General features: G+C 45.8%; 1 protein-coding gene across 2 annotated transcripts in view; it reads left to right on the forward strand.

Moving 5' to 3' along the window:
* Nucleotides 1-5148: 5148 nt before the first annotated feature.
* PARVB (parvin beta) overlaps nucleotides 5149-16711 on the forward strand; it is a 62563-nt gene continuing 51000 nt past the window's right edge. The window contains exon 1 of one of the 2 annotated variants that reach the window (XM_031597224.2): nucleotides 5149-5531. In XM_031597224.2, the coding sequence (XP_031453084.1) occupies nucleotides 5417-5531 (115 nt within the window). In that variant the 5' untranslated portion in view covers nucleotides 5149-5416. Of the gene's footprint in view, nucleotides 5532-13677; nucleotides 13795-16711 lie in introns of those variants that run through there. The other variant, XM_090147067.1, reaches the window with a different exon arrangement.

Genomic DNA, 16711 nt, shown 5'->3' on the forward strand with positions numbered 1-16711 from the left:
TTTTTAGTGGGAAGAATGGAAATGTTTAGATACCACAATTCTGTTAGGATTTTCTCCCAGGAGTTCAGAGTTCATTTTGCTCATATTGATAAAATTAGATGTATTTTATTGCCTTTGGAACTTGGGCTTGTGGATGTTGCTATTAAGGTCTGCTCAAGTTCAGTCCTTTAGATTCCTAAGCTATCATCACTTGGCCATTTAGAGGGCAAGGCAGCCTTCCTGAGTAGAAATAGTCTCAACTTCAGTCTCTGCACACTAGTTAGCTGGTCCACAGTTGAGAAAACTGTGATCTCTGCAATAAAAGAAGGAACGGACACGAAAACTTTGTGAAAGGCTGAAGAGACATTTTAAGCACATCCACTGACAGCCTGTGCTTTACCACACACTATAGAATTACCAGTAATAACGAGGAAAAATCACAAGCCTTTACCTGAGTCACTGTTTCCCTGCCTGTATTGCACTGTGTTGAAAGATCACGTTTTCCTATGGCATTTAAAAATGCACAAAATAGAAAGGAATGCATTCCCATATTCCTCTGGAAGCAACAGCCAAATCGTGCTGTTACTTGAGTATAATATAGATATGAAAAATTTAATCCTTAGTACTATCTGAAATTTGTTGCAGATGTTTGTAGTTGGGATGGATAAGATAGATAGAAAGCAGAATCCCTGCAGAACTGGCTGTAATGCTAAGCAAAACCAGTTAGTGCATTTCTGGTCAGAGTAAACGACTGGAAAAGAATAAATGGTGTAAGGAAGGCCTGCAGTAATAAGTGCAATTCAGAAGCATGATGTTTGCTTAAATGGGCAGTCTTGGATACCACAGTACTTGCAGAGACATTGAGCTGTTACTGCTTTTACAGCCACGCTCTCAGTTTGTGACAGTGAGATGGTGATAAATATCTGCAAGTGCTGTACCTGAAGCTGGACCTCATGGCTGCAGGCCCTTAATGTAGTGTGAACAGTGCTGAGGTGGCAGGTACCATCTGAGGCAGTTTCTTCATCTGTGTAATTACTTCAGTGCTTATAGTTCCTCCAAGGGGCTGCAGATGCATGATGGAGCTGCATCCCCAAAGCTGATCTGCACACAGCATACGCTTTGCAGATGTAGGGCCACTCAGCAGCTGTGTCACTGCATGGCTGTTGGCCAGCTAGATTGTTAAAGACTAACAAACACTTGATGAAGTCTTGACATAAGTTCTTCATTTCCTATTCAGAAGATCACTGTTTGTTTGAACTCCACATTTTGCTTTGTTTTTTGAAGTGTGATCTTGCTTTTTTTTGCCATAGATGTTTTTTTTTTTTCTCAAACAATCCAGCTTCCTTTCATTTTGCAATAGATTGACATGCTTTTTATTTATGCAGCAAATTGAAAAGTTTCTTTTATAAACAAACAAGATACCAAAGTAGGAGGTGAATGGATGTTTCTCTGTAGTTTTCTTTCAATTATTGACAGATATTTGCATGTAGGTCTTTACATTTCAAGTGCTATACTTTAGTCAGTTCACTGGACTTGCATAGCTTGTGAACCAGCTTCTGCTTTCTTGGTTGAAGTTTGTACTCAGCTTTTCTGATTACAGTTTCATAAAAAAAACATTATGCTATGAGAAGCGATTGATTTTTATTTTCTGTAGAGGTTGGATAACAACAATGCCTTAAAGCTAAGTGTAAGCTAAGACTACAGCGTTAATGTTATGACATGAAACATCCACCATGCAATCCTGCTGCAGATCAACATCTGTGTGCCTCGGTGTGACCTGTAATTGTTGTACACGTTCAGGTTATTTTGGATGCACTGGAAATTACATCTGTAAATGGTCTAACCTGGCAATAGAATGCAAATGACTTCCTTGCTAATTGTTTAATTTTGCAAGATATTTTTTTTCTTCAAAAAGATGCGTAATAAATGAAACGGGCAATTTAAGCAATGAGCATCATTCTTTGGCATAAGTAAAGCTACTGCTGATTCCCACTCCCCCAGTCCCTACCACTGATTTGTTTTATTGTGTGTATTTTTTTTTCTGTTCACCCAAAATATCGATCTTAATGTTAACTTAAAGAGTGGAAATAACAGCAGGGGCTACTGGTGTCTGTGGAGACAATGCATGCTTGGCCTTGAGCTCTTTGTTGCATGGAGTTAATTTTACACAAGTGCTTTTTCTGTACACACAAGTCCTATAGATCGTGGGTGCCACTCAGTGAAGATTTTTAGAGCATTCCAAAATCTGCAGGAGCTGTGTTAGAATGAACTTATTTAACAAATTTTGCAACACTTAACACTCTCAGCATTGACGCAGCCACTGTACACGATGCAGGCACGCTTTGCTGGCCAGCCTGGAGCTGTGGGTTTAGGGTATGGACACTCTCTATGTGAAGGATGCCTTTATTTGCACCACATGTGAATCTGGGTGGCAACCTTGCATCTCATTAACAGCTCCAATGGTTGAGATGTTCACTGGAAAAAATGTGTTCTAGTTGAAGCGCATGTATTTGAACACAGGCGAATACTTGAAGTTTTTGGTAGGAGAACCCACTTTTTCCACTAGAAAATGCATGGCATAAAACTTCCCAGCAACACGCCTGTTTGAGGAAACAGAACATATTTGTTCTTCCAAAGAAGGAGTATTGATAAAAGGTATTCATCAAAAGGTCCTTCATATGCAAACACAAGGCGGTTTTACTTGCTGTGAGGTATTTGCAGGAAAGAAGGTGTTTGAGGAAGGCAGGGGTTGTCTAATCCAGAACAAACTGCCTCATTTTTAATTCATGTTTACCATAGATGACAAAATCAAGAGTAGCACAGTATAAAGCTTACAAATTGTTAAAGGCAGTGTTACCTTTTAGTTTCTGTACCAAAGCAAGGTATGAACGTCTGGTGCAGCAGTAAAGACAATCTATAAAGACAACCTGAGCAGGCTTGGGGAGGGAGGTGTGCATGTGAGGGGGGTGTCTAATTAGACAAGGAGCCAGAGTGATGAAGGTGAGAACATGAAGACACTGCTGTTTGCATCAGCTCCACATTAAACACTGGGTGCAGATGGATCCTGATAGCACCCTCTCTTGTGTGCCCCATGCAACACAGATCACAGGACCTTGCAACACAAAAGATCAGAACTGAAGGCTGCTGGCAGGCCTGGGACACTGAGAAAACAGGAAGAGAAGCTGAACTTATAACCGATGTCTTAAGCAGGATTTCCACTTATTGAAATTAATATCTGAAATCATGAGTAAGAAATTCTAGAAAGGAATGAGAAAAGAGATTTTGTGTGAAGTTTCAGGACTGATCAGTATGTAGAGCAACAAATGAATTAAACATGCCCTGATTTTACACTTTGTCTGAACACCAGTTACTCACATCACTAGTATCACTTTTCGGTTATGCTGCTCAGCTTCTGCAGCTCTTAAATCTGGCAAGGTGGTTCTTGTTATTCCAGGGGGTGCAACTCATCCTACAAAACTGCATATTGCTCAACACCACTGTGAAAGTGCTTTGCATGGGAGATGTGGGAGAGCAGGGCGGCTGGCAGGGCAGGCTGGGGTGCCTTACCTGCAGCACTCTGTAATGAATGGCTGTCACAAAACCAGTGCAGTGCTAGCATTGTGCCCACGATGGAGATTGATCAATCAGTGAAATACACTCAGGTTTAGGGTCACAGGTTGCCCTGATATACATTAAGGCTTGCTGTGCTCCCCTACAGTCTCAAGCGTAAAGTCACAGAATCATAAAATGGCTTAGATTGGAAGGGACCTAAAGCCCACCCAGTTCCAATCCCCTTCCACGGGTAGGGCTGCTACCCACTACATCAGGCTGCCCAGGGTGACATCCAGCCTGCCCTTGATTTCCTCCAGGGATGGGGCATCCACAGCTGCTGTGGGTAGCCTGTGCCACTGCCTCATTGCCCTCTGAGTAAATAATGAAGTCTCCCTGGAATCTTCTCTTCTCCTAGTTTAACAAGCCCAATCCCTTCAACCTTTCTTCCCAGGAGAAGTGCTCCAGATCTTTGATCTTTGTGGCCACTTGGGGCCACTGTGGACATCCTATGAACCTATGGACCATAGGGTGTCACAATTTGGTTTTTGCCTCGCTTGTTTTTAGAGGAGTCAGATTCCGTCAGAGAGGCTTTGCCTGGATTTTCCCAAGCTGTTGGTCTGACACCAGTCCATTTTTAAGCCCGTGTGCCCAGGGCTCCTGGTAGGAAGCCTAGCAGTGCAGGATCACTGCTCACCAGCCCATCTGGAGGAGCCTGATGCAACAAATCTGGCCTGCAGGGACAGCTGCTGCTGTGAAGATCTGAAATAGACATTATTTAGTAAAGCATTTTACTTAAGCTGTGTGGAAATACACTGTAGTGGTAGCGCGGGGCTGGAGGAAATTCCAGATGGGACAGTGCTGCTCAGAGAACCTCATTCATCTGAGAAGCAGCCTCGGTCCAAAAGCCTGCGATGCAGGACAGCACATGGCCAGTGCTCTTGTTCCTGGGCTGCTTTGGGTGCTGGAGCAGAGGCACATGATAACCTCTAACCTAACCCATTAAAGACAAACACTAACAGCAGCTGCAGGTGCTGCTCCAAATTTGTATGTACAGCTAGGATCCAGGCTTTGCATAGTCTCTGTCACTCTCCTGTTGATTTGCAGAATGAAGCAGGAGGTGCAGAGCCCCTGAGGGGACCCTGTGGTCCCAGTGCAGATAGAAAACCAATTAGAGGCACACTGAAGTGAGAAAGAATGTTTTCTTGAATGCCGTTAGTCACTGCGTAAAAGAATACTTCCAACAAGGAAAATCAGAGCAATTACATGCAGATGCACTGGTAAGTAACGGTGTCCTTGTGCTGCAGGGGACCGGCCGAGGTCACGGGCGCAACTTTAGGTATTGCTTCAGGAGTCAAGTCAAGAGCTCGCAGGGTCCAGCCTGACGCTAGGAACTCTCGTGGGTCTGTTTTCAGCTCTGTGCATTTCACAGAGCCCCCATCAGGCTGCCCCGCAACTCTCCGGGATCTCCCGTTTCCGTGCCCGCCCGCTCCGCCAGGAGCTCAGCGGCTCTCCTCAGCCCTGCTTTCCTCGCCGCCAGCAGCACAGCTGGCTGAAACTTCACGTTTCTACGCTATTTTAATTGCGTTCCTCGAGGCGCTCTGTCTGCCGGCGCCGTGAGGAAGCAGCCCGGCTCTCCCCGCGCCGTGCCGGCTCGCCGTGCGAGCCCGCCTCCCGCCGTGGCAGGGCGCTGCGGACGGCGGCTCCCAGCCCGCCCCCTGCCCTCCGCTCTCACGCCCACCGCCACCCGATCCCGCTCCCCGCCGGCTCTTCGCCCTCGCTCGCGGATCGCCGGGCGCTTCCCCCGCTGCTTTGTTCGGCTCCGCGGGCCGCTTTAGCCCCCCTCGGGCAGGGCAGAGATCGGGCGGGCTGCCCCGGGCGGAGCCCCATGTCCTCCGCTCCCATCCGTTCCCCGACGCTGCGGCCGCACAGGATGAAGAAGGACGAGTCGTTCCTGGGCAAGCTCGGCGGGACGCTGGCGAGGAAGAAGAAAGCCAAAGAGGGTGAGTTCGCCCGCGCGGGAGAGGGCAGAGGGGAGAGCGCAGCCGAGCCCCCGTCCCTCCCGGGCAGCCCGCGGCGGGAGCGGCGGGGCTGAACCCCCTTTGTTCTCCGGGCGCGGGAGGGCCCCGGCCGCCGCGGGTGGGCGTGGAGGCGTTGGGGCGCTTCGGTGGCCGCTTAGCGGCGCCGCTCCCGGAGGGGAACCCGGCCCCTGCTTCTGTAAAATAAACTTCTGGGAATAAAGGTGATTGTGGGCGTCTTTATTTCTCTGTAGAGGCGCGAGAGTGGTAAAGCTGTGAGGGAATGATTAAATCCACCTGTGTTTTGTTCCCGGTCTACCCGTGGCTTTTACAGCTGTCTCGCCCGGTGCTCTTCTATAGGGATGCGGCTCCAGTGCGCCAGCATGGGTCGTGGAGGGCACGAGGGTGCTGGCGTTCCCCGTCTGTGGAGGAGGTCCTGACAGCGGGGCTGTGCCCGTCCCCGGGCCCGCAGCCTGGCGGGCCGCCCCTGGCACGGCCTCCTCGCCGGGTGCCGCCGCCGCCGCGTGTTTTCCCCAGCGCCTGTTCGCACCGAAGGCTGTGCAGAGATAGGACTGCGTGCTCCGAAGCGGCGCGGCTCCCTATCTGCAAAAAAGTAGTTGTCGTCTTGCCAGTGGGCTTGATAAAGATGGCCTGGCTCTGTGTGTGTGCAAACTTTTCCCCTAAGTGTCTGCTCCTTCAGGACTGCGCGCTTGTCGCCCTCTGATTCCCTTACTGACCCAGCGCCCGCTTCTGTGGTGGAATTCATCTCCTTGTTCCAAACCGTGGCCATGAAATCTGAGCGTTGGTTCCATATGCCACAGTGCAGTTGGGCTTTCTGGTGGGCTAACATCAGCCTTGGCTCGTTCCGGTGCCTGATGGATGTGGAGCAAGGGGGTAATTCCAGTGTCAGTCTACTGAGCAAGCGTGCTTTGCCCTTCGTCTACTCACTGCCGCTGATATTAAGAAGGCATTTTGGTAATATTTGGGATAAAAATGCAGCTTGGGGAAATTGCTTCCCTTCTCATGGCTGTTTTGGTGTGGCTTTCTGGTATTTCCTCTGTTATCTATTTTTAATCAAGTTTCTCCGTTGTGGTTGAAGCAGCTGTGCATTTTCGGTGATGTCACTTACTGCTGAAGGAAGGTGATGGACAAAGCCCATCCCTAGGAGGGGATGGTGGCACGTGCTTGGAAAACATACTTCACCTGGAACTGACTTTTAAGCCTGAACAGGTTGACAGCTTCACTTCTTCAACAAGAAGCTTCAGCGTGGCAAGGTGATGTTTATTTGAGTATGGTCTGAGGCCACTGGCTTGGTTTGCTGAGTTTGCTTACTGCTTTGGCAACCCGTGTGGCCACAGCTCCCTGTAGCTCCGGGATAGCAAGTTTTTAGCAGCTGCCTTTGGTGCTCTTTCGGGACTTGTAGCTTCAGTGATAGAAAGTGTGGTCATGCTTTAGTCAGTGTGAAGGAAATGGAAATGTGTGACTCAGCTTTTATCAGAGTATTCCTTCCAGTTTCACAAGGGGAACAGAGAAAAGACGGCGCCCATGTCTGAAGACCACCTCCTCTGCACAGTTCATGACATGTTTATGCACAGCACTGTGGTGCTGCTGTTTTTAGGGGAAATAGTTTACTAGTCTAGGTTCTCCTCTGTTGGAAATTTTAAGGCCTGTGGAAGGCATGCTCTGCACATTATTGCGCATCATAGTGGGGTAGCTCTGAAATGTGGGCCATGGAGAACACAGCTCTGACCAAGGGGATGAAGGGCTCAGCTGTGAAGAGGTGCTGGGCTGGGATCAGCACTGGGGAAAGAGGCTCTTCCAAATCTTGCACTGGGACATGGACACAGAAGCAAATCACAGGGCTGGAAGCTCAGTCTTGGTATGCGATTGTGAAGCAGAAGTAAGTTGGAAGCTTACTGAAATGGTACTGAATTGAGTTGACTGACCACATAAGAACTGTACGGGCAACTTTCTCCTGGGCTGAGGAACTGCTCCACCCCTGGGGCTTCCTTGCCTCCCTTCGGGCAGCTGCCGCTCAGCTTCCAGCGGACCAGCAGAGGTCAGTGATCTTCTGAGACTAACTACTGTCCTTCCCACCAACTGCTCTCCCCAGTAGCAAGATCAATGGTTGGCTGCTGACTTGCCACAGCCAAACCATTCTTGCCTCTAATAGCATGAGAAATAAGCAAGCCAAAGCTCTTAATAAATTTTGCTTTCACTGGCGTATCTTTTGTATCACAGCATAAAGACAAGCCTGCTATGTGATAGAATAAGGGGGAATGGTTTTAAACTGAGACAAGGAAGGTTCTGGTTAGATATTAGGAGGAAGTTTTTCACTCAGAGGGTGGTGACGCACTGGAACAGGTTGCCCAAGGAGGTTGTGGATGCCCCATCCCTGGAGGCATTCAAGGCTGATGATCGTTGTGGTTTTTTTCAACCCAGGCTATTCTATGATTCTATGATTTTATTGCCATCTTGACTATATGTGAATACAGACCTTTAAACTGGTCCATGCAGCAGTTGTAGTCCAGTTATATTAATCCTTTTATTGTTTGTGCATGACTTGGCCATGAGCTGTATAGCTCAGAGAGCCATAGAATGATGCTGGAAAAGGTTTTGTTACTTAATAGGGGTTTCTTTTTTAAATCATGATTGGCAGCCATGCCATAAACAACTGCTATATGTGGCTATCAACCCATAAGCAATGGAGTGTAAATATTTTTTGGCGAAGTCCTTTATAACATGCTCTAATCTACTTTTAGGGAGCTTATATTCAGAGAGGTGTGTTCACTAGGCTTATCAAGGCTGCCAATGTAAGCTTGTAACTTTTCTTTACAGTGGGATGGTAAATACAATTCCTGGGTATGGTGGTGATAGTAACTATGGTGGTATTCGAGGTATTATCTGTGGCTTGTTAGTAACTTTGCTGCTACTCCTGCTTTAGCAGCGTGGCATGGTATAGAGCTTTGTTAGGAGGTGCCTGGAGATGAGGTAGGGTTATGATTTCAGGTCCAATTCCTCAACATTTTAAGAGTAAAATTCTGTAAGTTGTTTAACTGCTTGAGCAATACTTGGAATTAGCCCCTTGAACCTTTGCTTTACACCACTGCTTCTTATACTTTTGTTTCTGAATTGTTATGACTGAACTGACTTATTAGTCAACGCTGACTTAAAAGAAACAACCACTGTTGTTCATTGGGAAATCGTTTTTAATCCAATTTCCTACAGCCATGGCGTGTGATCTCACTGTCTGACTCCTTCCTTCCTCTTCCTTCCCAGGAATGTTTTTAACCCATCGTTTGGCTAAAAATGAGAGAAGACTGCCAGCCATCAGGATTATTAAATGACCACAAACTTTGTCAGAGTGAGCGAACCAGTTAGAACAGAAAGACCTCAGTGGAGCACCAGTGCAGGAAAAGCTATGAGTGATCTCGACCCTTGTAGGATAGGAAAAAACCCACGTGGAAGGGAAGCTATAAGGGAAAAGGGACTGTCTATGGGGAGAGTGCTGGGTGGGGTTGTGTATTTCTTGATGTTACAATAGGTTGTGACACACATTTTGAGAAAAGCAGGATGTGTTAATTCCAGTGCTCATGTCACCACCTGGATTACAGTTTTTTCCCACATGAGGTTATATGGAAATGTGCATAAAATCTGCATTTGCCTTGTGTTACTGTGAAGTACCTCTGTCTCGGTGTATCATGGGCTTTCAACGCAGATCTGTGCCAGATCAGTTTTAAGTAGCTTAGGAAACTATTGGGGTGCTGGTAGAGCCCATAGCAGGGTGCTGGCTGTGAGTTACTTTTCAGACCCTCTAAAATATACTGTTTTGAATATTGCTGTATTTTATCTTCATCGATAAAAGGAACTAAAAAATACACGTCTCCTTTTTCCTGTTGTTAGAAGAGTGATGTCCTTGAACTGAAATAAAGGAGCTATTTTGCTGTAAGTTTCAATGCTGGGTTATTTCCAGTCCTTTGATTTCCTCACGACACTGTAGGAAAGACGTGGGCAGCAGGTGTTTGGCAAAATAAACTTTCTATTATTATCTGTGTGTGTATCTATACATAGGTTTTATGGAGGAATCAGCCAGGGAAATACAACATGCTTAATTGCTCAGTGTTGTTTCCCAGTGATACAATTGAGGGTGGACGTAGAGATTAGGAAAATGCTCCAGAAAAGAGCAATGTGTGGTGCTGCCTATTGTCATCAATGGCGGAGAGAACTGACTGCTGCAGGAGGCAGCTGCATAGTATAAAGCTTTATGCACATCAGGGCAGATTAAAGGATTGGTTTTAGGGTCTGTGCCTCTGTGTAACAGTGAGATGCTTTGTCTGGGAATATTTTCCTGCCTCTCTGGTGTTGGGGTACTTGGGCAGAGGTGCTAAATTACCAGCCTGTTTCCAGCAGCACTGTATAAGTTGAAGCTCATCTCCAGATTGTTCAGATAGAACTGCTTGTGCTGCCCAATCCATTTCAGCTTTCTCGAGGGAAGAACAGGAGGAAATAAGCTCACAAGCAGAATTAAATTGGAAGAAATTGTTTCTTCGTAGTTCCTTTAAAATTGATGGGGCTGCTTGTGCAGGTAATTGCTCTCGGGAGAAAGAATTGGTTCAGAAAGATGTTCCTTAGATCTACCTCATTGCCTCTTTGTATGATGAGTACATCTCAACTCCGAGGCATCCCCTTGAACACAACAGGATGAGAGAATTGGAGTTAGCTTGGAAAACAGATCTCATCATCTTTCATTTGAACAGGATACACTGAACGCTGTTAGAAGCTCTCTTTTCAATGCTGTCTATTGCATAGTCTCCAGAGGTGTGTCAGTGTGAATGCGCTGCAAAAAATTGAACTCCTCTGTCTCAGTGTGTTACAGCTTTGCGTTAGTGGCTGCTTGAGACTTCTAACAGAAGTATTTAGCTTTGAAATGATTCTGAGAGGTGCCTTTGATGTAGATCCTAGAAAGATACAAGGCTATAAGGCAGTCTTAACTTAATCTTCGTTCACCTTGCAGGTGGCACTCGTGCTGGAAGTGTTATTTATGTTGGAGATTTGTCCTGCTCACAAGCATTCTTTGCCACGTGGATGGCTTTTTGTGCTGGCTGCGCCCATGCGTCCTACCTCATAAACTGGTGCTGGAGGAGTAATTGCTTGAATTGCTCTCATGTGGAACTGGCCTTTGGCGTTCAGATGGTGCCCAGAACGCTCAGGACAGAGTGTGTTGCTGCTGAGTGCCTGTGCTATGCTCCTGAGGGGCATCTGCATTTCTGACAAGCAGTGAAGTGCTGAGTGACCTAAAGATACCGGCTGCTCCTGCATTTCTCACCTCAGAGGAAGCAAATCTGCGTCCCATAAATCTCTGAGATACAACGTGATATAAGCTGCTTCTGGTTGCTTTTGACTGTCTGCTGACCTGATAATCATTGTGTTTTAAGGCTTTTCCTTTTAATAGCCTGGTGATAGAACGTGCTCCATCTGAAGTTACTCTCCGTGCTTGCAGTGTGTGGCATCGAGTTTGCAGCTGCATGGAGAGTGCGTAGGGTCGAGTTCTGTGATCCTGGTTCACTCAAGAATGTTTGCTGCAGTCTGAGAGGATACTTGGCGGGAAGAACATTGATATCACAGAATCACCAAGGTTGGAAAAGACCTTCAAGACCATCCAGTCCAACCATCCGCCTATCACCAATAGTATTCACTAAACCATGTCCCTCAACACAAAATCCAGCCGTTCCTTGAACACCTCCAGGGTCGGTGGCTCCACCACCTCCCTGGGCAGCCCATTCCAGTGCCTGACCACTCTTTCAGAAAAGTAGTATTTCCTAACGTCCAGCCTAAATCTCCCCTGGCGCAGCTTGAAGCCATTCCCTCTGGTCTTATCACCAGTTACACGAGAGAAGAGGCCAACCTCCAGCTCACTACAACCTCCCTTAAGGTAGTTGTAGAGGGCAAAGAGAGATTTGTGCATCATCATGGGCTGTTGCTGCTGCAGTACTTGATCAGCAGACGAGATGGATGCTGGTTAATCAGAATTACTTGCTTTTAAAGAGAAGAATTGGAAGAATTGGAAGAATTCAACAATATTGAAGCCACATACCTTTTTAGATAATGCATACACATCCATGTGTGCAGACATAAGCAAATTCAAGTTGAACTTTCTACTGTAAATTTCAACAGAAAAGAGTCCTAAATTTCCAGTCAGAACCTGCAGCCTAATTGCTGAGTTTTCCTGTAGGGCTCATTTGTGCCTCTGACCAGATCAGTCTTCAGTCTTGTCTTGCTGATTCAGTTCTGATGTAGTATTCTCTTCTGGCAGACGTTTTACTGTAGATAGTTTATGTCAGTGTCTCCACCAAGAAAAACTTAACGTGCACAAGAATAATCTTTTTAACAGTGTCATAAAAAAGCATGTTTTACTCTTGTAACCATGTCAAGGCGAGGATGGTTTGTCCTACACAACTTTAGGCATCGCGTTTCACTGACACAGTAGAGTTTCCAATTACAGTTGAAGGTTTTTCTTCCAGATGGGATGCAGCTAGAGTATGCAAAATAGCTCTGCTGCTCTGTGATCTGGATCGAAAAAAAAGTGACTTGCTGTTGAATAACAAAACCAGACATTCTAAAATTGCTTTATTTTTGAAGTTAAAACCATTAAAATAAAATTAATTGTAAGAACGCTGGTATATTTTATCATAAAACCTACGCAAAGTGCTTATATGTGCTTTTAGTTTTCCAAAGCCAGATTTCAGTTTCTTAGAAATACAAATGCAAGGAATTAGAGAGTGACTTCTTTTCTCCTTAAAAGCTAAGCTACCTCACTTCAAGGCAGTTGTCCAGCGATATCTGTTTCTCTTCATTTCTTCTGAAGGGTTTGTTAATGTTGACATCTTGGGAGAGACTTCCGCACGCAGGCATCTGGCAGTTTCTGTTATGAGGAGCATATGGATGAGCCCTGTGAGACTCTGATGTATGGAGGGCTGCACGCGGAGCTGATATGGAGCGGGGGAGCTGCAGGGTTTTGCGTGACCTCATGCAAAGTCTGTGCAGACGCCGTTTGCTGAACAATGTGAATGGAGGATCCCTGATCCTGCTGGTGGGTCTGTGCAGGGAGATTAGGCTGTGCTCTGCAGTGCCTGTTATCACACTGTTTTAAGTGCTTGTTTTCTCTTTAAAAGTTGTGGTACTTCAGATCTCTTTATAAATACAAGTATACCCTACTGATTTTGCACGTCGGCAATACAGGAATCTAGAAGACTAAGTATAGCTGTGCATAGCAATGCATATGTATTTTAAGAACTGCTACAGGCCAGCTGATCCAAAAAACACAAGAAGCTGCTCAAATTTTTCAGCGCAGTGCTTTGAGTTTTAGATCATACCTTGATGTTGGAAGATCAGGGAGATTAGCTGGCAAGCTCTTTTCATTGCAGAAGCGTGTCTGAACAACTTGTTGCTAAGGGATCTGAGGTTATATGGTCTGCAGTGAGGCCAGCAAGAGGCAGAATCTGCTGGTTAGAGGGACTGGTGTTTCAACAGTTAAGAGTTTTGCTATTTCATTGAGATGAACATTTTGTGCAGTCTGTGTACAGTCACCATAACACAACTGAGAAGCCTCAAGTTTGCAGGCTGCATAAGCACTGTAGCTGGTACTTGAAAGCTGCTGGTGAGGGATTTGCTTTTTGTTTTCAAAGGGAATCATGTGGTCAGATCTCTGGGGCACCACTAGAAGTCTTGACTTGCCAGCATAAACCTATGAGGGGTGGTCTCTATTGGGGTTCCTGGAAAATGGTGTGTCAGTGGGGAAATAATAGTACTGATAGATAGATATATGACAAGAACAAATAAGGAGGAAGAGTCTTCTTCATGTGGCATAATCTGTTTTTTGTTGTTGCCCATGCTGCTGCTGATAACGCTGAAGGCTTCTGCCTTTTCTTATAACCCTGGACTCTCTTTCCATTTTTAGTCTTTCTGTGCTCTTATGCCAGTGAGTCTTGGTCTTCACTGTACCAGCAAGCTAAAGGCCATCCCTCAAACTCCTCACAGTTGCTTTTGGAGGCCAGAAAGCTGGTAAAAAGGAAGGAAGGGGAGATGGTGTCTTTTTTTGCACTGACCTCTGCTCATTATCACAAACATCCAGGTTCCTTGTGCAGATAGATGTTTGGTTGAAGAAAGCAGCAGTTTAAAAGTCAACCACGTGGCTCCAGAGGAAGATCTGACCTATTATCAACCCACGCTAGTCTGGACTTGATTGATGGTATGGATTCTGTCATGGTACAGAGTGTCTGTCATGGTGTTTGCTGAAAGATGCCTTACTCTGCACCACGCTCCATGCACTCTTTGGTGTGGTGGCTTTTATGTTTGCTTATCCACTCTCTTGTATATTCTCTGTCTGCACTGTGAAATGTGCTGTATGTGTGCATTGTTACTGATGAAGCTTAGCTTCTCCCTCAGGGCACTGCAAAATCATGTGATGCAGTTGTCAGAGCCGTTGGCTGCAGTTTGCAAAGTATGCATGTCTGCAGCAGGTTTTTCCCTCAGTATAGGGCAAATACGTGCAGTGGCCCTTGCTTTATGTGCCACCCCTGTGACTATGGTGTATGTGCCTTTGGTAGTCATCAGACATGACACTGGCTCTTCCCTAGGCTGAGGATGGGAGATGGAGGGAAGTATGGGATGTGTGGTAGCTAGGAGGAGAGAAGGTGAAGGGCAGGGTGAGCACTGGGTTGGCTTTTGAGGCCTCTGCTGCATGACAGGCTGCCCAGGGACAGTACACACCAACCCCACCACTACACCCTGGGCTGTGGGCAAGGGAGCTAAACAAGCCTGACTGATGTGGATGACAGTGACCCCTATTTGCCTTTGGGAGTGGGCTGAGTGTGGAGGGGAAACAGGAACTCAGTATTGTGCACCTTGTAGGTCAGTGACCAGGGGATCTCTCTGAGGTGAAGTGCATTCAGCCTGCTCTTGCTGGCAAAGTAGAAAGCTGTGAGACAAAATTTTTAACTTCCCTTGTTATATATGTATAACATATTTTTATTTTTAACTTCTCTGTGTCATAATGTAGATATAATTAAAGTGGAGAAATATGGCTAATACGTGTGGTTTTAGTATTACGTAGTTTGAATCTAAGTCTTGCTCTGAAAGCCAGATGTGGAGAGAACATACACACCTGGCAGTGTGTGCTGGCCTGGAGCTCTGGGCGCTTAAATCACTGTCACTTCCTCATGGGAGAACATACATCTGCACAGCAAAGCTTCTAATTATAAGTGCTGGACATGTAATTTGTTACCATACGCCAGCTGCGGACTTTGCTCCAGAGCCTTTAGGCTCAGGAGGGAGGCCTTAGCATGTTGTTCTGGTTTTGGCTTCCTCAGGCGCAGCTGAAAGGATCTTTGGGAATTCAGGTTTACCTCTCAGTGATTTTTTTCTCCAACCTGGCTTCCTGACAGTCCCTGAAACCTGTCTGGTGATCAGATATAGTTTAGTTTATGTTTTGTTTATAAAATAGGCAAGTTGCTCTGACTCCTGGAATTCCAGTTCCTTCTTCAGTTCTTTCTTTCAGTAGTTGAACAATAATGAAATGGAAAAAAGAAATGGTGTTTTATCCATTATAGCTGCCATGTGGCCTTATTACAGATATTTTTATTAGCTGAGGTGGTTGCATACATGGTCTCTTTGGAGTAGGAAAAGAAACTGTGAGAGCTGGATGAAGAGGAGAGTGATTCTGATGTCTTCATGGTGCATAGAGTCTGGCTTTAAATAGAAAAATGTGTAATCCTCAGAAAGTGTCTTTCCACTAGGTCTGTTTGGCAGACGTGTGCATGTATGTTGTTAAACAGATACAGACTCTTGTCACTTTTAAAATAGAATGGTGATGATTGGTCTGAGGCTTGCCTAGTCCAGGACACAGATTTAGGGACAGTGAAGCTTTGCAAAATTAACAGTGTTTCCTACAGAACTGGTAGAAAAAAATAAAGTACCAGGGTGTACAGGCTTGCATTTCTTGATTAATATTCTTCCTCAGGACTAGGGTTTTAAAGTCGTCCCTCATGGCTGTTGTTGGCCTTCTCTGTGCATTGCTCCCAATACTCTTGTAGTGAATTGATTCCACTGGAAAATTAGGCAGGATGCAAGAGTGCATAGCTGTGTCTTGAATCTGTACTGAATTCTGTCTGTCAGAGATCTTGACTGTATAATGGAGCCTTATGTTTGGGAAAATAGATTGTAATAGGATGCAAGATGTCGTGCTCAGATTGGTCTTGCTGTGCCAGATGACTGTATTTGTCAGCAAACCAGGCTGCCTCAATTGCATGTCCAGCAGTGTCTGCTGCATGAACTGTTTAAGGGCTTTTTTTGTATGTGAAAGTGGAGACACAGTGCCTTTTCTTACTTGAAAACCTGACCTGTAGCTTTATAAATATTTTAAAACATCATTCTTTTCCTCAGTCTTATTTCTGCCACGTTTTTCTATTCAGCCATTGTGTATCTGCACAGTGAAATTTAACTTTATTTTTTCCCTGTCTCATCTGGTTAGTTTTCAGCCACACTGTGCCCATGCTGTGTCGTAGCATGGGTTATGTGCTTGAAGAGGAAGGGGTGTGTGGCAGCATGGGATGGAAGCGAAGTCTGGAGTGCCCTTCTGCTGGCAGCCTGCATGCCTGCCCAGTGCAGACAGCTACGTAAGCATGGCTCAGCGCGATAATTAAGGAAACAGGAAGCAGGGACTTGCTGCAGAAATGATGAGTCCCAAGGTGGAGTTTTTGTTTTAGCTCCACAGCTCTCTGTATGCTCTGTTTAAGCATGCATCTTGCTTTTCTGCCTTACAGAACCTATTTCTTTGAGTTCTTGATTAAGTGTTTACTGAGTCGGTGTTAGGCTTGTTGGATGAGCGAAGCAGAAGTGCACTAAAATAGACGAGTTCTGGCCTTGTCCTGTGCAGCTGCAAAACTGGAGGAGGGTTGATAGGTCTGGAAAAACCCAAAGATGTACTCAGTGGCTCTGCATTGATACTGTGGGCTTACGTTGGCTTTTACCACTGTCAATCTGTGCCTATGCAGCTGTAGGTCAGCTCCAGTTTTGTCAGGTTTTACCAGAGCCAAATTAATACCTGCATAGGGGTCATTTTTTGTTATTCAGCAGTACAGCAGCACTTGTCAATTGGCTGCTGTGTT

This window comes from Phasianus colchicus, chromosome 1, assembly GCF_987193195.1.
Source record: "Phasianus colchicus chromosome 1, bPhaCol1.hap1.1, whole genome shotgun sequence".
NCBI classification, from domain to species: Eukaryota; Metazoa; Chordata; class Aves; order Galliformes; family Phasianidae; genus Phasianus; species Phasianus colchicus.